Genomic DNA, 24,525 nt, shown 5'->3' with positions numbered 1-24,525 from the left:
ACTTGGATGATTTTCAACAACACCATGGATCATCTGCAAAAGCTCATATCTCTCCCAAAATAACTTACCTATGTGTCAAAATCAAATATCATACAAGTAGTCAGTGCCCCCATAATGCATCATCCCTTTGGCATTGTGTGAGCACTGCAAGTCCAAATGGTTAGATGTTTTGTCACAACAGCCGAGGTGTGCTGCTAACAAAATACAATTATATATAAAACGGAGGCGGACAAAGGATTTTACAAGAGCAGTTTTCAAAGTTTGCAGTTTGACATACTCCACTCACACAGTCAAGGAAATTATGTAAGCCAAATTCTGTATATTTATGAAAAACTAATAACAAAAATTATATCTAGCGCACAGCGTAAATGAAGAACCAACTACTGTAACACTTTCACTAGTCACTATCGTCACCCTCCCCCTCTTGGCGATCGTCCTCATTTTGGTCGTCCATACGCTGCTTTGTGTTTGGCCAAAGGTTTTCATCCACGTCACAGTGGATGTTTTCCCTTGCAATACAGTGAGGAAAAAAACGGCGTGAATGTCTCAACCATCCTCTACACTGATCCCATGTGATGTCCTCGCATGCAGCATCCAATGCTTGAAGTAGGGTCAACTGGTCTTGAGCCCGATGTTCATACACTGTCCACCTCCAAGCGGAAAAAAAACTAAATTGGATTGAGGAAAGGAGAGTATGCTGGTAGTAGCTCAATGAGCATCCTTGGATGGGTTGTAAACCAGGCCCTGATGAGATTACCACGATGGAAATTCACATTTTGACAATTGAACAGATGATTTTACACACTGAAATCCTGCTGACATGTTTTGGAGAGGACAACAATTTGACTGAAAAACAACTTATCCAGTTTGATCATCAAGATTTATTCATTTGGAAAATGTGCTAAATGTGTGCGCATTGTGCTAACTGTAGGCTAAAGGTACACAACTATTTGCACAGATTCACTGAGGCAATTGAGACATGTGCTAAGACATTGGTAATTTGATGAGAGCAATGAGGAATGCCATTCAGTTGACACCAATTGTAAAGTGGTTTTGGGATTTGTCCATAGTATTTTGAAAATGTAATTTCAGTTTCAAGAAATGTGCAAAACCTATGGAGAAAAACTGTAAATTTTAATTTTCATATATATGTCACCATTGAAACTGCATGTAGTGGCTTGGTTTGAGGCACATTACTAAGGGAAGAATGAGAATGATGACATCAAAAAAAATCCCAACATACAATTACATAACATACTGTACATTACATAACTTAATAAATTATTACTTACGATTTTCGGTGCATAATTCAAAAATCATGAAATACTCTGGGGTTTTTTTTTATTCAATGAACTGTTCATTTTGGCATGTATGTTATATTGTTTAATAACAACATATTGAAATATGTCTCAGAGCATCCCACAAGCTTATAATGTTGTCAAACCACTTACAAACCCCAATTCCAATGAAGTTGGCATGTTTTGTAAAATGCAAAAAGACAGAATTGCAAATCATTTTCAACCTATATACATTTGATTGTATATATAATGAATATAATTGAATATTGAATGTTCAAAATGATCAACATTGTTTTTTTCTTGCAAATATTCTCTCATTTTGAATTTAACTGTCTGCAACACATTCCAAAAAACCTGCGACAGGGCCAACAAAAAATTAAGAATGTTGAAGAATCCTAAATAAATAATTAAATAAATAAAAATACAATAATTATGTTAAATTTATGGAACATCACACAGGTTAGTGAGGTCAGTTAGAAATAGGTGAGTGTTATGATTGACATCATTGTATAAAAGGCTCCTGCTAGTCATTGTTTGTTATAGTGTTCCAAGTGTTATTAACAGGGATGCAAATAAGCACTAGAAGTTGTTGTTTGGTGCTCATTTCCCACTGACCTCATAGATGAACTAAGAATTACGGCACATCTGGTAGGTTTACTGTTAATATGTTTAGATATGTCATTGTAATATAACGGAATAAACTTTATTCTGTATCCCGCGAACCCTCTCCCCCCCACACTTTTTATTTCCTAATTACAAGAAGACAATGGCAGATTATTATTTAAAAAAAAAATACAATTTAAATCATGCTATCTATGCTAAAGAAAGGGAACAGGGATGTCTAAAAGTAACACACTTGTGGATATGGTTGCTTACCTTTGTTAATATTTACAGATCTGTTTGCATGATTTACATTAGCATAAGTCCCCTAGTTGTTTCCATGCAAAGTGCTATTTATGTAAAAAATAAAATCCATATCATATTTTTAAAAGGCTCAAGTGGCTATCATGATTGTTCTAGTGTTTTGATCAGTTTAAGAGCAGAGAAACCTCTGTCACAGTAAAACCCCACCATTGCAGCTTTTCATGTCACATAAACAATAATAAGGGAGCCCTTCACGGTTTACAACCATCATTCAGTTGGTATGACCCATTTTTCACTCATAAACTCTCATAATGTGTCTTTTTTTTATCAGAAAAATTATATTAGCATGCATTTTCAATTTCATCCATTTGTTTTGGAGAAATCAGCAGAGGTGGGCATTCCATCAATATTGACGGATTGTATGTCAATCTGTCAATGACGGACGCCCATTTTGCTGACGATTAACGGTTGAAGAGAAACTTGGAAAAATTGACGGATGTCAAATTGTCAATGTAATCATGAATAATTGGGTCACTGACTGACAGACTGACAAATGTCTACTGTAATGTCTCTCAAGTAGGTTGACAGCACACGCCGGTTGGTTATCTAATCATATTTAAGCACAAGCAAACTTCTGTTGGCCATAGCTGACGCCGAAAAAAAGAACAAACAGCATCAGACAAAAGTGTGGACACGAGCAACAACTTCGAACGTTTGCCTCAACTACTCTGCTCCACGAACACCCCATTTCCATTAGTCACTTGATGCATTCACAAACACTTGGATATTAAACAGCAGAACATAACTATGGACTGGAATATGTGCCAAGACAAAATGAATATAAATCATTTTGATTTGAATTTATATATTGAATAATTACATTGTAAAACTGAATTTGAATCACATAAATTGAATTTGTATTGTTTATTTGTAATCATTGAATTGAAATCAGTTGACAGACATCCAGGTACCTAGGAAGAGCAATCAATTTCAGATACAGATCTCCTCTTTGTCCAATCAGCACCTTCGTTTTTGAGCACATGACAAGGTTGTCCGATTTTTTTTAAATTTTTTCTTAAACTTTTCTTTAACCTTTGTTTTATAAGTCATCGGGTCAAGGTGCTTCCTCTTTCTAATATAGGAAAGGACAGTTTATTTTTAAGCAACATATCGCAAAAAGCCTGTAGTCGATTTGTCTCAATTTCAGTTTGTTCTTTTCTTCTCAAACCTAACTTTGTCATGCCCCATTGAACTCATGCCCTAGGCATTACTGACAGCTAAGGGTAGAAACAGCACACTTTACATATAGATTTCTAAGGCTCGCCGTAAAAAAGCTACTTTCTGCTTGCCTAGTGTGTAGACACAATCTAATCTGCTCAGCTCTTGCTTTGCTTGCATACTTTCAGCTGCTTTTTTCTTTTTTTAATTTCTCCTGCACATTTACCTTGATGTGGTTGTGCTACCTTTACATATTGTAGATACAGCCAGCTGGGGTAATTTTTTCGAATTTTTTTGTAAACTACTCACGATAATGTGAACATAACCTGCTAATTAGCACGTGAATGCTACTAGCAACAAGGCTGAAAGAATGATGCCTTCCATCTCCATCGATGTTTGGCAGTGCTGGAGACAAGAATACACAACTTTGAAATGTTTGTGGAGGTGAATAGGAAATGGAAGATGGAGCTAGCGCCATCCACTGACCCTCCTTGGAATGTGCTTGGAGCAAAGCCAAAACTGAGGAGCTGTCGCCCAACAGCTGACCAATGACTGAGGAAACTCGTCGGCCTATACAAAGCATACTTTAACACTAAGAAATCAGCCTTGGACATTGGCACCGGCAAGGAAAAGGAAACCATCTCATGGTCAACGAAGACAAAACTCTGACATTGAACTGAGAAACAGGTTTGCCGTACTGCCATGGGACCAGCAAGCCTCAGTGGATCACAAGCACCAGTCAAAGGTATGAAAGTGGAGCTTCTCAGCAAATGAGTTCAGCTACAGACACAAACATGTTAAACGTCTGTGTAGCAGAAAAAATACAAATGTTCTGTGTTTTGCTAATGGCATGGTGTTGGACATTTCAGAAAAAGTCAACAAGATTGCTACTGAGCATCTGACTGTCATATCGGTTGTGATTCACAAAGGAGCATTTGATGTGTTGAAAAAACAGTCAGAGATACTGAACCAAGACTTTATTCAGGGATGTGATTTTTCCGCTAATTCGCGGAATTCCGCTTTTTTTATCTCCCCCACCAAAGAAAAAAAAATCCGTTTTTTTTTTTTTTTTTTAGTAGTTCATTGTGTATGCACATGACTCCGACAGATAACATCTTCTGCTATAACAAAGACATTTGTGGTATGCTCTAATATGAGTTACTTTTCATTTGGTCATGATACAATTATTTGTTCATGAAATTTGAACTCTTCAACATTATTTATGTGTTAACTTAGTAATCACATTAGTTAGATATGATGATATTCTCAGTGATAGTTTTTAAAAGCAAAGGCAGTCCAATGTTTTTGAATGTGACTGATTTTGAGTTGACTAAAACTGCCATTTTATATGGGATAGTTCAATATACATTGAAAATTTATGCTGTTGTTTTGTCTATTTCTTTGTCATGTGAGTGACCTGGACCTAGCTGGGTGCCAGCGGCCCCCAGACCCCCGGCTAAATTTTCAGATAATTTCACTTTGGTCAAATCACATCCCTGTTTATTAACCCTTTTACATAAAATGCTATCTCTAAATGCAAAAGTATTTCTGAGTGGTCCCTTGCCTACGTTTCGGCCAGGTGATGAGCATTTCAGACAGATTATGTTGCTCTCGAGCTGGCTGAAAAGCATCTGTTCCTCTTATTCAGTGAACTTTATTGACAATTTTTTTATGAACATTGCCATCTTTTTCAACGAAATGAGATTTATCTCAATAGGCAGGATGTTAAATTACTGGCTGCCAACATTTTACACAGTGTGCATCACTGGACGCTATGTTCCCATAACAAAGAGCAAGATGAACCAAAACAACAGATAAGAAGAGAGGCTGGTGCGGCTGGAATACCATCTTCCATATCCCGCCCTTCAGAACAGATTGATTTGTTATCATCTTCCGAAAGTCCAATTGCCGATCAATCAGCAACCCTGCACTGTACATCGCCCCCGAACTATGCCTGCTAAACTACACCACCACATTCACTATCAGACCAACCCTAGCACTGTCCACTGCTCCCAAACAACCCTTTGAATTACTCCCCTCCGGATTTCAACGATAAAATGAACCATCTTGTCAATCTCTCCAAACAGCTATCTACAAGACTCTCCGGACAGCTATCTACTGACTTCTGTGTTTCGCCCATTTTCCCTCTAAGACTTGGTAAACAGCTCCCCCCAAGACTCCACAAAGAGCTATCTACCAGTTGTCGGACTCCACCAAGCCTCAGCAAACAGCCACCTACTTGCCGACCCCCATCTTTGTCTATGGAGAATCTCAAGTACAGCTCGGTCTGATATGCTCTCGGTCCAGACTACCTATGCATAAACAGCGTATGTCCCCAGAACCCAATCTAAGGAAGCTTGTAACATTCCTGTGATTACAAGTGACAGAAAGATGGCCAAAGTAATGAGAAGAAATAATTCAGATGCAATAAACTGCAATGTGTACAGTGCATTTATTTGCATAATTCGAATATAACATTATATTGCGATATTGTTTTTTTTTGTCTGTTTTGTTCCAGGTTTATAACCTGTGGTCCTTTGTTCAATAAAAAAACAAGACTAATTACCGATGTATGTGTCCTGCTGCGCCCTTTCGGAGGGCTGAAACAAAATATCCGAACAGTTAGTTGCAAAGCAAAGCAAAGTTAGCTAAGGATCTGGGAAAAAGGATAGCCTGAAACTAATAAACAACAATTACAATCTGGAGATTGTTGGACTTCTGATAAGCGAACAGCCCACCCACAAGGAAAGTTGCTTGATCATCTACTGACTTGCCAGCTGAAGAATCACAAATAAACAAAAAAGGACAGAGGCTAAAATAAAAAGGACCACTTGAGCCCAGTTGGCAAAAATAAATTGTGTTTGCTGCAAAAGGGTCAGCAAGATGGCAACATCATCGGAGGAGGAGCTGGAGAGGCTAAAGCAGAAGTGGAGCTCAGGCTGCATTCACTAAAAAAGCCGACTACCTCGCCTACGGTGTTAATGTACTGGGGGAAAATGACATGAAAAGAGATTGGAGAGAATTTAAAAATGACCACTCCAGAGTCAGGGCGGCAGGATTTGATTATGCCCTGCCCCATAGAGAAGTAGACAATGAAGACTACTACAAAAAAGCACAAACCATTGATGATAAAACAGCTGAGTGTCACCAAAAGTTTTGTGAAACTGAACTGATCCTTTTGAGGAGCTTCTGGACCAGGTTTGCTAATGAAGAAATTACAATGCTCGCTGATGAGGCTAAGTTAGCATTGGACAGAGCTGAGGCGATCGACCAACAGCTGAGGACAAGGGAGCAGCATGATTTGTTGGATAAAGAATTGAATTGGGAGATTGATGAACTTGAAAGATGCTTGTCTGAGTGGATAGACTTAATCCCTCGGTCCAAAGTGACAGAGTTAAGGGACCGCACTCGCAGGCTGAAGAAGCAGCATGCAAAACTATCGGATGAGTGGGCATGGCTAGGCAGTCCTCGAAGTTGGGACCATTCTGAAGAAGAAGAAGAAAAATTGTGAAGCAGGTGCAACCAGATGGTGCAGCGGACCGAATCCAAAACAGGAAACATGGCGAAACCAGCAAGCAAGGTGGAGCCGAGGATTTTCAACCTGACCCTGATCCGCCAGTAAGCGGTATCCAGCCGAGCCTACCCAGCATGCCCCCTGATAGACGCTATGGTGCATTCACTGACAATCCTGTATTACAGCAAAGAGGTTCCAGCGCATACCCCATGATTTATGACAGGCCTCAGATCAGTCTTGAGCGAGCATGTCTGCCCTTGTTTTCTGACAACATGAGAGACTACTACCGTTGGAAAGCTGAATGGGAGGGCCTTCAACAGCTAGGCAACCCTAATGGATTGGAAAATGTGAAGAAGTTCTATCTGTTGGGTAGCTTAGATGACAAAGTCAAACGAGATCTTGTATTATCCAGTTGTGGATCTGCAAGTCAAGTGTTCAAGCTCTTGGACAATAAGTATGGAAACAAGCCAAAGATAGTATTACTAATTGTGAAAGAAGTGCAAGACACCCCCCCCCCCCCCCACACACACACCCTGATGAACTGCATGCTCCAAGCAGACCAAGAGAAGCTTATCCATGCTTTTACCCCCAGCAGACTCGATTATTGTAACGATCTTCTGACTGGACTCTCTCAAAAGAACATCAGTCAATTGCAGTTAATTCAGAATGCTCTCGGGTTCTGACCAAAACAAAGAGATCAGAACATATCACTGTAGTCCTTAAGGCTTTAAGGACACTGGCTCCCAGTCAGCTATAGAATAGATTTAAAAATGTTGCTACTATAAATCACTGAATGGTTTAGGTCCTGAATATATTCAAGAAATGCTGATTGAATACAAACCCAGTAGGGCTCTGATATCTGCAGACTTGGGTCAACTAGTGGAACCCAGAGTTCAAAGCAAATGGTGAAGCTACATTTAGCTGTTATGCTGCACAGAAATGAAATAAGCTGCCAACAGAAGTCAGCCCCGAGTAAATGCTTTTAAATCCAGGTTAGAAACTTGTTTTTTTTCCTATACCTTTGATTAGGTATTTTAAAGATTTTTAGATTATGTTTTTCTCTTTTAATTATTTTAGAAATGTTTTTTACTCTAAATGTTAGTTTGCTGTCTTACATTTTAACATTGTGAATGTATGTTCTTTTAGTAAATTTTGTAAACTACTTGCTACTTGTTTTCCCTGGTTTGTTCTTAATAGTTGCTTTTCCACCAACAAGCCCAGCATCTTTGAGTAAGTAACAGGAGTTCTTGGTTGTAACAGTTCCGCAGGGAATTTAGAATTTGTGTTTCCACAGCATCTTAGAGTTCTCAGTAATTAATTCAAATTAGTTTGATGACGTATGAGTTTGATGAGCCCAGCCGATGTAAAAACAACACCACCCCGAAATCGACCATCCAATCAGCCTTGGTCAGTGCATATGGAGGATCAAAACTGTCAAAATTCAAAATAAATAAATGACTAAATAATTAAACAAATAACTAAAAGTGAAAATAAAAACGGATAAAAAAATATATAATTCAAAAATGTTATTCAAATGAGGGGGCGGTCTTAAGTGTGTCTTGGGTGGTAGTCGTCCATTGCTGGAGCTCTCCATGTAAGCCAGCGAGACTTCCTTGTTCACCGAGCCGCTCACTAGACCAATGAAAGGTAGTTTGCAATGGCGGAGTCCAACCCAAGACACGCTTAAGACCGCCCCCTCATTTGAATAACATTTTGTCCTGGCAGCATGAAATAAATTAATGTGAGAGCAGAGCTTTTTTATGTATTCATTGATATATAATTATATTCATATATTTATTTTTGTATTTATTTTGACAATTTTTATATATATTTTTTAATCTTGTTTTTTATTATTTTTAATTTGACTTTTATTTATTTATGCATATATGTATTTTTTTTGTTATTTTATTTCCATTATATTTATTTTTTATTTTATTTATTTTTTTATTATATTTTTGATATCTGTTTTTATTTTCACTTTTAGATATTTATTTAGTCATTTATTTTCAATTTTGAGTGTTTTGGTCCTCCATAAGTGCAGCCCGCCCCTTCAAAGTTCCAGCCTGGCTCAGAAAGACCCTGCTGCTGAGACAGTACTTGGATGCCCCCTGGGGAATTTAATTACCCCGGAAATTGTTGTTGGTGGAAAAACGTGTAAACTGAATTTTACCAAGGTAAATTGAAAAGTTCTCCATAAGTTCCAGTGGTGGAAAAGCCCCTATTGTTTCCTTGTGTAAAGCCTTGTGTATGAAATGTGCTATCAAAATAAACTTGTCTTGCCTTGCAGTAGGCAGCTGTTTTGTCAAATGCATTTGACCACATGAAGAAAATGTAGACGTTTTGCATCAAATCTTAGTCTTAGAAAAAGGTAGCTGTAAATAAAATAAGAAACAGATAGTTGCAGTTAGTGACTGTGTATAGAATAGAAATATGAAATCAAATAATCTAGGAATGACAGAAACAGAGGGTTAGCTATTAAATTTAAAGTCTTGTGTCACAAAGGACTTCAAATTGAATGGACTTAGACAGGACTATTGTTGAGCCCCTTTCGATATACACAGTGCGCTGCTTCTACCTCTACAGCGCCTTTAAGCATTCATACAATAATAACTAGATATAGCAATTTCTGAGAAATTGCGTGTGAATGCTGAAATGCTGCATGAAAAAATTAAGAAATATGTGGAATCATATTGAATGAGGTGAAATGTAGTTGAAAGAAATTGAATTATGGACGGAATTTTCAAACCTAAACTTAACGTCATGCTCGCATGGAACTCTGCCCTAGGCATTACCAACACTTACAGCGCCTTGTAAAAGTATTCGTAGCCCTTGAGTTTTTCAACATTTTGGCTTGGTACAACCACAAACATTCATTCAAATTTTATGTTAAAGTTAAACATTTCACTGAAATGAGAAAATAACTTTCTACATTAGATGACACTTCAAAATAAATACGCTATCAGCAACGATTTTGAATAAGTTAGCTCATTGGTTAGAGCAATGACCTTTCACCACGGAATATCTCTGTTCAAACCCAGCTTGGACCAGATTTTAGTACTTCAGTAATTTATGTTTCAATTTACTTCATAAGCACATGCATTCAAATCTTAGGAATTAGCTAAAACCATTCAGCTTTTCAGCATTCCCACAATATTTCTACAGAAATTGTACCTTGTGTAGTTGTGTTGTTTCTAACCTTATTGTGTTGTTCCTAACCTTTATTACTTATTATTATTATTATTATTTCTATAGCATTTTATTCTCCTCACTCTTTCACAGAGAAATAACTTCCACATAATACATCCAATTTACACCGTTCAAATTTCAACTTCAAAAATTCACTTCTTCCTGGGTACTTACCGTCTGATTCCACATTACATACAGTACTTGCAGAATTTAACGTTAAATATAAACTTTTCCCGATTCATTTTCAATGGGACAGACATTGAACTTTTTCATAAGTCCCACTTTCTACGCCCACTTCCATACATACAACTTCCCATCGTCACCAGATCACTCATACTGCTCAGTGGCGCACTTGGTCAAGTCCTTTGTCCAGTAACCAAAAGGTCGCAGGTTGGAATCCCACCTCCTACTGTACATAGCAAATGTATCCATGGCAATTATGCTAATTGATTACATGCTGACTATCATATCAGGAATGAGATTATAAATTCACTGAAATGATTTTGAAGAAGGCAAATTAGGGTAGTGGTTTGAGTCTTTATCTGCCACACTGGATGATGTGAGTTAGATCCCTGCTAGAAACAACTCTTTTGTAGAAATGCAATATTGAATACTAATCATTGTCAAATTATTTCACATCCATTACTTTTGATGTAATTCGTCATTATTAAGTTTTGTTTCTATATCATCTGTTCTATATTCAAAATTCTAATTAAATGCAAGCTTTCAGTATATACTGACATATTCACTGCAATTAGATACAATGTCACTGATTCATCCATGGCTAAAGTGACTGAGTGGTTAAGAAAAAGGGCTGGTTATCAGTGTTTCTGGGTTCAAATCAGGTTTTAACTAATCTTTAACATATATGCAATATTGAATACAAATCATTGTCAAATTATTTTACTATTAATATTTTGTAATTTATCTTCCAATTTCCTTAAGAATTAGGCTTAGCATTCAGCTTTCAGCATTCCCACGCAATTTCTCCAGAAATTGCACTTAGTCTAGTTATACTATATCTTTCTTTTCTGCCATATTTTGTCCTTTACTACTTATAAATTTAAACCATTCTAACCTCAACATGTTTCAAATGTTCATGCTTCGCGGGCTATTATTTTTCTCATACCTAACTTTCTTAGTTGATCCACAATTCAACATTTTTATCCCAAAAATCCCTATTATTTCGAATGAGACATTAAAAAATTTACTCCCATTCTAAATTAAGACGATTTAGCTCATTCAGTTCACCTTGGGATACATTTTCAGCACTCTCCCAATTCTCACATAATAAAATGTCTACATTTTCCCACTAAATATTGTATATTTTTCACCAACAAAAATCATTCTGAGGGAAAGGTTTGTTTAATTGATAGCACATCTCATTGAACTAAGAGAATGTATCAATTCAAAACATTAACCTCGTTCAATTTACCTTGCCATTAAATGTGATATAGTTCACCCATGCAAAATATTTCCACATTCCACATGAGTATACATTTTTGACTCTGCAATTCCCCATTCATTTCCAATGACGCATTCAACAATTCATTCCCATTCTACATTCAAAATGTTCAGCTCATTCAGTTCAGCGTGGGAATGATTTTCAATATTCCCACATGCCTAAAAAATTTACTTTTGAAACAATCTATCGTCTCTCCCGCGTGCTATTTTGAATGTTAGAGTGACGTTGCTCACGAAGATTATGTCACAGCAAATAAACTAATTTGATCGCACAGTTTGTTTTGAACCGGGCCAATTATCAGTTATTGGAATCCTGTCCAGACTGATCTTCTTTCTTCCAGGTGTGGCTCTGAAAAGTACATACAAGTTTGGAGCAACATATGATGACAATAATCCAAGTTACGTCTTTTTCAGGGAGATTACTGTTTATTTCAGCAAGACAATGCTAAGCTACATTTTGCATACTGTTATAACATGGTGTTACTTGACTGGCCTGTCAGCAGTCCAGACATGTCTCCCATTGAAAAAGTACAGCGTGTTATGCAGTGCAAAATATAACAATGAAGACCCAAACAATTGAGCAAATTAAGTTATATTCAACAAGAAAGAACTGGAAAGAATTATACGTACAAAGCTGAAACAATTAGTGTCTTCAGTTCCAATAATGTATATTGAGTGACATCAAAAGGGAAGGTGATGTAAGTAACACAGAAGTGTTGTGCTGTACTCATCTAATTCAAAATGAGTGAATATTTGCAAAAATAAAAATGAAATATCCATCAATAAATATCCATCCATCCATTATCCGAACCGTTTTCCAGTTCGCATTAAATATTCTTGAATTGTCTTTGCAGTTTATTGAACTAAATATAGGTTGAAAAGGATTTGCAGATGATTGTTTGCTGTTTTTGTATACGCTTTACACAATCTCCGAACCACTTTTCATTTTGTTTTCTTAATTAATTTGTTTTTTATGTTTATTTGTCTGCCTTGCTATTTTAGTTTTGCATGATTTTTATGTATGTTATGTCCTATTAACCTTACTGTAGTTTGACCCAATTATTCTCCTACTCATTAGGTGCCACCGTGGGCTGACGCATCTCATGGAGATGAGATCCCCTATGTTTTTGGCCTTCCAATGACTGGACCAACTGAGCTATTTCCTTGCAATTTCTCGAAGAATGATGTTATGCTCAGTGCTGTGATGATGACTTATTGGACCAACTTCGCCAAAACCGGGTAAAGTCCCACAAATGGCACTTATCTATTGTTATACTACTTGCGTCACTCTTCTTGAGCCTACGGGAATACTAAATTAAGGATAAGCTCTGGTGAATAATAATAATAATAACTAGAAAAATTCCCACTGAAATTTTGAATGGGACTGGTGACTCTTGCAAGGTAGAAAGCTGCATGTAGTACAGCACTTGTAGTAGAAATCAGCTTATTTCCTGTTGAAATCAGGTCACTTCTCATTGATAACAGGTTACTTCCCAATGAAATCAGGCAACTTCCTGTTGAAATCAGGCCACTTCCTGTTGAAATCAGTCCATCAAGTAAAAAAAAAAAGGTATAGCGCTGCCCCAGCATGAAGATGTCAGTTGACAAGAAACACCTGAATCAGCACATGCATGCACACATTTGTTTTCAACTGAGTTCTATGAGAAAGCTCACACCTCCAAGATACAGATTACAGAAAGGGTTCGGGGAACGTGAGCAGGTTCTAAAAAAATGACTCAATTAGAGCAGGTTAAAAACTGTAACTTAAAAAAAAAAAACATAGGGTTGAATAGAGACTTCTCGCTTTAAAACGAATAAAAGGGACTAAAGTTGGTTTGTCTGAAAGAAAACCCTTGTGACTACAAAATGTCAAAATATGATGGATAGTGATCAAATATTGTGGCCACAATGACAAGTTAATCTGAGATTTTTCTAAAGTTTTTTTTCTCTTATCAATAAACATTCTGTCCAAATGAATTCAAAGCAATCGACTATTCTTCACATTTGCAATGCCAAAGTGCAATGAAATGACAATTGGCTGTCTTAAAATCCATTGGGTGACACTGGTGTAAACTATAAGTAAAACATTTGCGCTGATGCATTTAGGTGAACGGATGGTGTAGTGGATAGTGCGCTCCCCCCATAAGCAACAGGGTGCGGGTTTGTGATCCACTGTGTTCTTTTTTTTCTTCCTCTTTTCCTCTAACCTCTCTGCTTCCCTCCTCTTCCATGATTACTTGCGGCAAAGACCCGTTTTGTTTCAAATGTTTATTCAAAAATTGATGGCTTGCGTGACCAAATGCAGAGATCTAGCAGCCCGTGAAATTTAGAGTCAATTTTAAAAATCGGCTTAAAACCTATCTGTATGTTTCGTGGGCGTTTCGCGAAGCTGCTGGCTCAGACAGCGTCATGAGAGGGGCGCAGCAGCCACAGGGGGAGAGGCAGGGTTTTACTGAACCGAGCGTATGACTTCCGAGTAAGAAAAATTGCCACCGAAATAACTAATATTTCTTTATTTTCTTTTTTTGAGAGAGAGCTCAGTATTGTTCATTCGGTAATCTTACCGATTCGGCATGTCATTGCTCTCTCTCTCTCTCTTTTTTTCTCTTTTTCTTTTTTTTGTATGTGCATGTGTGGGTGTGGGTGTGTGCGTGTGAGTGTGTGCTCATTAATTCACCTAAAATCTATTAAAAATCCCATACCGCTCACCTAAACCGAATACTTCAGAATCCAGCTAGAGTCGTGAAGTTGTCAGGAGACCCGAGGAAGGATCAAAGAAAAGAAAGGAAAGTGAAATCCAGCACCGACCAACACCTACTACCCACCGGGTTACCGACCAGAATCTTTCACCAACCCCAGAAACATCTACATTCCAACAAATTAGGGAGACCTCAAGAGACCAAAGGAAATAATGGGGAAAGGAAGGAAGGATAGATGAAGCAGAGTGAGATCCACAAACATCAGCCTTCACCAATTCAACAACCAGAGGAAGAAGCAGATTGTGTTTGAATTTCGGTAGATGCTGGTGTGGTGGATCTGGCAAGCATGAAAACCTCCACCAAAGAGGGGAGCCGTCGATCCGGCCAGGACAGAGCAAGCACAACACCCCAGGGCCTCCCAGGCCGCGGCAGGGCCAAGGCACAACCCCCGGGCCCCGCAGGGGCCACCGGCCGAAGAGCAAACCCAGGAGCCAGGAGCGCCCCCCCACCCCAACACGGCCCATGCCCCAAGCCCAACGCAGCAGAACGGCAGTCCCACCAGGCACCCCACCAGGCACCCCACCGGCCCACAGCCCACGCTCCCCCCATGCCCTCTGTCCTCCACCCACACCCACCACACCCCAGCCCCCCACCATCAACAATGTCCAAAAATATAAGTCAAAGCAACGTTTCCAACGTTTGTTGGCATCATGAATGAATGAAAAAAAGAGCACTGCATATATATATATATATATATATATATGTGTGTGTGTGTGTGTGTGTGCGTATACAGTGCTGCTCAAAAGTTTGTGAACCCTGCAGACATGGTCAGATTTTTTGTATAAAATATTAAAATAACCGTATTAAATGTTTAGTCATACCCCAATCTACAAAGCTGACATTTAAAATAATGGACTTGAACGAAAAGAATGATAATATTGTCATTCGTTATTGAGCAAAAGTTTTTGATTTAAGAAAAATTCAAATTTCATGGGTGCAAAAGTATGTGAACCCCTCACTTAATCAGACATTGCACCTCCTTTTGCAATGATTTGCAAACTGGTTATGTCTTCTACCAAGACCATTAGTGCCATTTGTTGGGTTTCCATCCACCCATTTTAATTCAAATTTTTAAGAATGACTGAATGAAAATGCTAGTATTCGAAAAAGGGCCCAAAATTCGCTAAAACGTTTTTACGCTTAGAGGGGGTGGATTTTGAAGCGTATTGATAAAAGGAAAATGCGAATTTTGGCTATGGTAACAGGTTTTGCGAATAACCACTGGCAAAACCGGAAAGCAATATCCCAAAGCAATGTTGAACGATAAAGAAAGGTATGTTTGGGGGGACGACGAAACATAAATCTTTTTGGAATTAATTAAAGAAGAAAATATTAATGCTATTTTGGATGGAAAACAGCAAAGAAACGCTACGGTTTATCAAGAATTACAAAAGAAAACTCATACGACGTCATTGCACAGCGCAGTTGCTTCCTGGTCTTCTTCTTCTTTTAAATTACTGGTGGATGACATCTCTATGGTGTATCCCACCTTCTACAGCGGCGGAGTCCCCTCTCAATATTCACAAAAGAAGAACAGATGAAAACGGGTATAAGTCGCATGTCCGTTTTGCGCAATAGTCTGTTTCATTTATGCTGCGTTTGTGCTGGTTTGTGCTATTACTGTTTTGCAGTTATTATAAATTATTTTTTAGGTCATCCAGAGTTCACCCAGCCCCCCATCTATTGAGAAACAGACCTGAAATGGGTCTATTTATTTGTGCTACTTTTGTGCTGGATTGTGCAGTTAAAATTTCCATCTGTGCCGCAACGGTTTTATAGATATTAAACATTTTAGTTTCGTGTGAGGACGTCATCCATCCCTCCATTTAGTTCAGATTGTAGATGAAATGGTGCCAATCGTTTGTGCTGCGTTAGTGCTGGTTTGCGCTGTTAAAATTTTCGTTTGTGCTGCGACGGTTTTATAGATATGGCATACTTATTTTATGATGACGTCATCCAGCCTCCCATTTCCTTAGAAATGCACCCAAAATAGTGCCAATCGTTTGTGCTGCGTTAGTGCTGGTTTGTGTTGTTAAAATTTTCGTTTGTGCTGCGACGGTTTTATAGATATGGCACATTTAGTTTCGTCTGATGACGTCACCACTGATGCTCTGGTGGTGATGCACGACGCAGTCTTAATTTGTTTTGGATGCGGTCTATTGAGAAGGTTCGTCTCATGGTAGTCTACCACACTCTGAAGTTTCGAATGATTATGTCACGGCGTTTGTGATGCTTATTATTAACTATGCACCTGTGGAAGGAGATGGAAAATGCCGTCTGGAGAAAGCAACCTTCAAATCTGTGATACTAGAACAAGAGTGGGTTAAACTGCTGAGAGGTGCAGATCGAAGTCTCAATGAAAGTTAAAAAATATAATTTGTTTGCCGTGATTGCCTCAAAACATTGTGCAACAAATACCTTCATTTTTGTCCATGCCTTTGAAACACAATTTAGAAGTCTGATTTTTTTTAACTTATTACTACATATGCTTTTTCTTTCATACCGCCACGTTAATTTGATCACGAGTACTTAATAAACTTTTTTTTTTTTTTTACAAGTAATTCCTTCATTTTCTATGCTGTTTGCACATAGCTTAAATTGTTTTAGAGTTCACCCATCTTAACCCCCCCCCCCCCCTCCCACCCAAAAAAATAAAATGGACACAACAGTTGACCTTGAGAAGTTATGCTGTCAAGATGAATATGATTTTATTTTGCACAATATTCAAGTTGGTAAAACATAACTTTAATGTGTACAACCAATGTCCCTGCACACTGGCAGCTCAAAGCGCTTCATGTCAGGTCATTTGCGTGTGCAGATAGCTCTTAAAAAGGGGAACCACCACCCCGGTCTGCCAATCCAGAGGCACCGTCCCCGATGTCCACGCGATGCTGCAGAGACGTGTCAACCACGACAGCCCCACAACATCCAGAGCCTTCAGGAACTCCGGGCGGATCTCATCCACCCCCGAGGCCCTGCCACCGAGAAGCTTTCCAACCACCTCGGCGACTTCGACCCCAGAGATAGGGGAGCCCACCTCAGAGTCCCCAGACCCTGCTTCCTCAAAGGAAGGCGTGTTGGTGGAATTGAGGAGGTCTTCGAAGTACTCTCCCCACCGGTTCACGACGTCCCGAGTCGAGGTCAACAGCACTCCGTCTCCACTATACACAGTGTTAACGGTGCACTGCTTTCCTCTCCTGAGACGCCGGATGGTGGACCAGAATTTCCTCGAAGCCGTCCGGAAGTCGTTTTCCATGGCCTCACCGAACTCCTCCCATGCCCGAGTTTTTGCCTCAGCGACCGCCAAAGCCGCATTCCGCTTGGCCAGCCGGTACCCGTCAGCAGCCTCCGGAGTCCCACAGGCCAAAAAGGCCCGATAGGACTCCTTCTTCAGCTTGACGGCATCCCTTACCGCTGGTGTCCACCAGCGGGTTCGAGGATTGCCGCCACGACAGGCACCAACCACCTTACGGCCACAGCTCCGATCGGCCGCCTCAACAATTGAAGCGCGGAACATGGTTCACTCGGACTCAATGTCCCCCGCCTCCCCCGGGACAATGGAGAAGCTCTGCCGGAGATGGGCGTTGAAACTCTTTCTGACAGGGGATTCTGCCAGACGTTCCCAGCAGACCCTCACAGTACGTTTGGGCCTGCCTGGTCGGACCGGCATCTTACCCCGCCATCGGAGCCAACACACCACCAGGTGGTGATCAGTTGACAGCTCCGCCCCTCTCTTAACCCGAGTGTCCAACACATACGGCCGCAAGTCCGATGACACGACTACAAAGTCGATCATCGAACTACGGCCTAGGGTGTCCTGGTGCCAGGTGCACATATGGACACTCTTGTGCTTGAACATGGTGTTCGTTATGGACAGTCCGTGGCGAGCACAGAAGTCCAATAACAAAACACCACTCGGGTTTCGATCGGGGGGGCCATTCCTCCCAATCACGCCCCTCCAGGTCTCACTGTCATTACCCACGTGAGCGTTGAAGTCCCCCAGTAGAACGAGGGAGTCTCCAGGGGGTGCGCTCTCCAGCACACCCTCCAAGGACTCCAGAAAGGGTGGGTACTCTGAGCTGCTGTTCGGTGCATAAGCACAAACAACAGTCATGACCCGTCCCCCCACCCGAAGGCGGAGGGAGGCTACCCTCTCATTCACCGGGGTAAACCCCAACGTACAGGCGGCTAGCTGGGGGGCAATGAGTATGCCCACACCTGATCTGCGCCTCTCACCGTGGGCAACTCCAGAGTGGAAGAGGGTCCAGCCCCTCTCGAGAGGATTGGTACCAGAACCCAAGCCGTGTGTGGAGGTGAGTCCGACTATATCTAGTCGGAACTTCTCAGCCTCGCACACCAGTTCGAGCTCCTTCCCTGTCAGAGAGGTGACATTCCATGTCCCCAGAGCTAGCTTCAGTAGCCGGGGGTCAGACCGCCAAGGCCCCCGCCTTTGGCTGCCACCCAACTCACTGCGCACCCGACCCCTTTGGCCCCTTCCACCGGTGGTGAGCCCATGGGAAGGGGGACCCACGTTGCCTTTTCGGGCTGTGCCCGGCCGGTCCCCATGGGTATAGGCCCGGCCACCAGACGCTCGCCTTCGAGCCCCACCTCCAGGCCTAGCTCCAGAGGGGGGCCCCAGTGACCCGCGTCCGGGCAAGGGAAACGAAAATCCAAGGTTTGTACTCATCATTGGGGTCGTTTGAGCCATGCTTTGTCTGGTCCCTCACCTAGGACCTGTTTGCCTTGGGTGGCCCTACCAGGGGCATGAAGCCCCGGACAACATAGCTCCCAGGCTCATTGGGACACGCAAACCCCTCCACCACGATAAGGTGATGACTCACGGAGGGGGAAACATGCGGATGTGTTGTGCAAAACAAAAAAGTGAAAAGGCTGATGATGTTGATGCTACACACAGGATCTGACAATGTCTTCATTACTACTCAGACTGACGAACACAAAATAAAAAATTATGCTCAACCTGGTGAGGAGTCTGATGCTGCTGCAATAAGTCTGGACAATGAAGTGGAAAACTGGAGAGGCTTAGTGGTTCCACCCAAAAAAAGGAAGATTAATTCATATATCTCTCCTTGTCCTGAATGGCTGCATGTTGATCCATCTGTGGGACGTAAAAAAGTTAAGATGCAGTTATTAAAAAAATGGAAACCATTGAAAGTCTCTGTGCTGAACACTTTTGCATTTTATGCTGTTTTTCGGAGCTTGTGTTGTTCTTTTTGTGACAGCTTTTCATTTGAAAAAGCTGTCAGTAACAACAAATGTGAGAACCAGTTTCTCCACCTAGTGAAAACAATGACTACACGGGGAGTGAACCAACAGGGGTACATACAGAGAGCAGAAATGCTGAGGGAAATATTCACACCTGTCCACCTGACTTCTGGTGCTCTCCAAATTAATGCACATTGCCACATCTCGACTGTGATTGAGAGAGCCATGAGGAACATTCCAAGTGTTTATTTAAAGAAACAATGTTACTCACAGTACTGCAGTTTAAGCACACTTGTAATGAGGGAAGTTCCACTTGTGTGTACCAAATTTGATACACTGCAGACCTATGGCATGGCTCATCTTCAGGTCGCAGCTAAAAAAGGACTCAACCTTCCTGACTCTACCTGACTCAGGCCAATCCAAAATCCATTTCAGTGTCCTGACACATTTAAACAGCAAGACAGTACGGAAAAAGCTCTATGTTCAGGGAATGTTTCCCACAGCTACAGTCTGGGAGAGATTGTGTAGATTAACACTGACCATGGGAGCACTTGTGCACAAGTTGCCTTGCTTGAATTGCCATCCAGTCTGGTGCTACAAGAGAAGACCTTCACTTTGAGAGCAGTAATCGCATTTCAAAGAGGCTTGACCCAGGATTCCCTTGGTCATTATGTGGCATATTGCAGGAGGGCTACATGCACCTGGGAAATGTATGATGACCTGGGAAGTGGAGTGAAAGCAGCATCAGATAACACAAAGATCTACCCACATGCTGTGTTTTATACAAAGCAATGATTAACACATATTGTTTGATATTTTGTGTGTGTGAGTGTGTGTGTTGACACGTTAAATCGTTGTTCCAACATAAGTTTCTTCATTAAATCGTTGTTCCAACATAAATTTCTTCTGCAGGCTGTCATGTCAAACTTCTAATACATGTATCAATTTGTTGTATAAATTAAATGTTTTGTTACTGACGATATGGTCACACAAGATGTTTCGGTTTATTGCGAGCCTCTTTCACATTTGCTATAATTTAAGAAATAATCACATGGGCTTAATGCATAATCACATGGGCTTAATGCATGTGAATCAAGAAAGAGGATAAGAAAAACATTTTACAAAAATATGCATGTTATTGGAGACTACTGCCTGTAGACAGCTGGGAGCAGCTCCAGCACACAATTGTGAGATAAGCGGTTGAGAAAATAGATGGATAGATGCTCAAACTAAAAGTAATTTACAGCAGTGAAAACGTTTAAGTTTTTATGTAGCCTAGCTAGCAAAAAAGCTACAATAGTGTAAAATGTTTACCTGAAGTTCGTCCTGCAACTGGTGGCATTCCAGGATCTTGAAGAGTATGCAGAAACATGCTATTACTATAAAACTACTATAAAACCGTCGCAGCACAAATTAAAATTTTAACAGCACAAACCAGCACTAATGCAGCACAAACGATTGACACCATTTTGGCTCCAATCTGAACTAAACGGGGGGCTGGATGACGTTATCACACAAAACTAAAATGTTTAATATCAATATAACCGTTGCGGCACAAACGGAAATTTTAACTGCACAATTCAGCACAAAGGTAGCTCAAACAAATGGACCCATTTCGCGTCCGTTTCTCAATAGATGGGGGGCTGGGTGAGCTCTGGATGACCTAAAAAATAATTTATAATACGTGCAAAACAGTAATAGCACAAACGCAACTTTTTATGGCACAAACCAGCACAAACGCAGCAAAATCATCTAAAGGATTTTACAAAAATCAAATAAAATTGTCCAACTACTTTAAAATCGCTTTATCAACCTGACTTTACTTATGCCCCCCCCAAAAAAAAATATTCATAAACTGTGGACGTGGCGGGAAATGTTAGATTGTAGCCAATCTATTTAAATTAGAATTTAGATGTTTCTGGGTTTGGTGAAAGACTCTGGTTGGTAACCCGGTGGGCAGTAGGTGATGTCTGGTCGGTGCTGGATTTCACTTTCCTTTCTTTTCTTTGATCCTTCCTCGGGTCTCCTGACAACCTCACGACTAGCTGGATTCTGAAGTATTCGGTTTAGGTGAACGGTATGGGATTTTTAATAGGTTTTAGGTGAACTAATGAGTACACACTCACACACACGCACACATGCACACACACGCACATGCACATACTCACGCACATACAAAACAAAAATAAAAAATGAGAGAGAGCAATGATGATGACATGTCGAATCGGTAAAATTACCGAATAAACAATACTGAGCTCTCGAGGAAGAAAAAAAAGAAGAAGAAAAAAAATCCTGGCCTCTGACGTAACAGTGTTTACTAGTGCGGTGGCGGTGGCAGCAGCAGCAGCGGTGTAGCTTCTTCCCACTGTAGCTATCTCCTCGCGTGTGTGTTCAAAGTTAACCAACAATGGCAGAGAAGAATATAGGACCACCGAGCCATAAAAGAAAGACTGTTTTTGAGGTTGCTGAACGGAGGAGACAAGGACTGAAAGAGCGGAGCCAAACAAAAGTCATTTTGGGCAAGTCTTTTCATCGATGGCGTGTGCTAAAGCAGCAGAGGTCTGAATGCTTTGGTCGCTAAGTTTCTGTTGGACAGGTAACTTCAGTTTACTTTTTAAATGAGAACTATACTTTATGAAGCTTGTTAAACATGTAAAGTTGTAAAATGACAGTAGTGTCAATGCAGCTCAACGCTTTGTTTAATGACGCTAACTTTTCCTACTTACACAGCGAATGTTTTGCATGTAGCCTATGTCATGTAGCTTATATATGAACAGTGGAGTAGTGTAAAAAGTCAATTGTTAATCTTTTTAAAATAAATCATTTATAGCGAACACAAAATATTCTCATGCAGGTTGTGTGTAAATACATCTTCCTGGCCATTATGTTGCAGTTATGACAATATCACGTCCACCCCATTACCGCAAACTTGGTGGGTGAGACCACAACTTCCTGCATCCACAATAGTACAGGAGTCCCTGTCAGACAGGTGAGTAGTTTGCGTAAGAAAATAAATGGTACTGGGTTATTGCATATATACACACAAACGGACAGATACCAAGTCCGAGAAAGGGGGTAACGTATAGTTAGTACAAGGCTTTACAAAACATAGTTCTCCTCCCCCATCATGCTAAATCCCATGTCTACAGTACAGCAGTAAAACATAGGGTGAGGCCAGGGTTCACATATAAGCAGACTCTGGCCCAGATGTCGAATAAATCTATAAGTAAGTAAGTATAATGCCAAAAGATCTGAGGGGGGGGGGGGGGGTTGTCGTTTTGAGGGAATGATTTTAATGCTGCAAAGCACATTGTGTTGCATTGTTGGTAATAAAAGTGCTTTATAAATGAAGATTGATTGATTGACAATATTTTATCCAATGGACAAAACGTATATGGACGTATGAGTGTACCCAACCCTCCAGTGCGGGGAGACTTCAGCGAAGCGCACTTGTTGATGTGATGTAAAACTCTAAGCCTAAATCAGAATTTTAAAACTACTGATTAGATAACCCACAGCTCTGGTAATGATACTTAAAATTATTATTACATGTAAATACAAGCCGTTTGAGGAGCTACTAAAGCTATTTTGTTTATTACATTTTTTTAATGTGAATGTAAATTATGTATTGTAGCTCATCTCCCGGGACTAATGGAGTCCACACAGTACCCCCCTCCCTCTACCAGTCAGATGATAAGGTTGAGGTGTTGGATCTTTCAGATGGAACCTGCCAGCTAACTGTTCATAACTTGTTCATTTTCCTTTTTTATTTTAATAATACGTTATTGGATAAGTGTACATATAAGTTATTGTGCTTCCTACTCCTTTTGAACATGTAAATTATGACATTGATTAATTTTTTTTTTCTTCAAATTTTTATTTTAACCTCAACTTTTATTTTGTAATGTGCTAATATGTTCAATAAATCAACCGGCCAACCACAACAACTCTCTGGTCTGTAGCCTCCTCTTCATCCAAGTCTTCTCCTCTTCGTCGACGGGATCCGACAATCTCTGCCTCGTCAATATTTTGAAACAGATGTAATGCCTCTACCTCTTTTTATGTCAGCCCATTGACATTTTTTTTAATGCCTTGCTGAAAAGTGGTTGCTTTGGAAATTCGACAGCGTTGTCAGCGGTGCAAGAATGACTCATCTAAATATTTTCATGTTTTTTAATACAATCAAATGGCAGCATATGGATAAAATACACATAGGCACATGAAAAGTCAAAACGCCAGAAAGGCAGAAACACTAAATATTTTTTTGTAAACAGCGTAACAACACATCAAAGTTCAAGCTTCAAAATACAGCTCTGTTGTTAACAAATGGCGCCCCTGTGTGGTCGATAACTAGTTATCCCTGCGAATGTTAACAAGTTAAAACAAACTGTCTCCAGTGATCAACATAAGAGAAAAAAACAAGGCAGCGTTATAATCTGTCTGTCGGCACACAGCAGCGATCACTCGGCGTAATGTCCTCTCTCCTCTTCTTCGATGCCCTGACAAATGCACACAACCACACTCATAAAAAAAAAAAGGATGAAAAAATACTCCAAAACGCTGACAACTGGTCAAGGTTCTCTGAAGGAAAACAAACGGCGATGGCATTACCGGAAAAGGCGGTGCGTTATGAGATTTTCCCGGAAATACTTTATGGCTATTTGTGCATAGAGTCCATTGCAGGGGTGCAGATTTCTCTGTTAAAGGCATAGAGAAGTTGGGCAGTAGCAGCAGTGAAGAGAAAAGTTGTCTTCAGCAAGAACAAGATGGGTAATACTTACACTACAGCACTATTTAAAAAAAAAAAAGATGTAACTTTTGGTAATTTTATACTACAATGGTAGTCACTTTTTTTTTATGTTTATTGCTGTCAATGTTATAGTCCCCCAACTTCCAGAGAAGAACAAGAAGACGTTAATGTAGAAGAATTTAACAGTCTTCAGAATACTACGTAGGTATAATTATAGCATGCCTGTTTGGAGGAATAATTGACTTGGAA

General features: G+C 40.2%; 1 protein-coding gene across 9 annotated transcripts in view; it reads left to right on the top strand.

The window, feature by feature from the left end:
* LOC144062592 (neuroligin-1-like) overlaps nucleotides 1-24,525 on the top strand; it is a 250,496-nt gene that overhangs the window by 170,734 nt on the left and 55,237 nt on the right. For 7 of the 9 annotated variants that reach the window (XM_077584129.1, XM_077584126.1, XM_077584128.1 and 4 more), the window contains one exon: nucleotides 12,623-12,783. In XM_077584129.1, coding sequence (XP_077440255.1) covers nucleotides 12,623-12,783 — 161 coding nt within the window. Of the gene's footprint in view, nucleotides 1-12,622; nucleotides 12,784-24,408; nucleotides 24,478-24,525 lie in introns of all 9 variants that reach the window. The other 2 variants (XR_013296419.1, XM_077584130.1) reach the window with 1 other exon arrangement.

Source organism: Vanacampus margaritifer, chromosome 13 (genome assembly GCF_051991255.1).
Source record: "Vanacampus margaritifer isolate UIUO_Vmar chromosome 13, RoL_Vmar_1.0, whole genome shotgun sequence".
Lineage (NCBI taxonomy): Eukaryota > Metazoa > Chordata > Actinopteri > Syngnathiformes > Syngnathidae > Vanacampus > Vanacampus margaritifer.
Note: the sequence above shows the minus strand (reverse complement) of the source record. Positions and strands in the feature narration are given on the sequence as shown.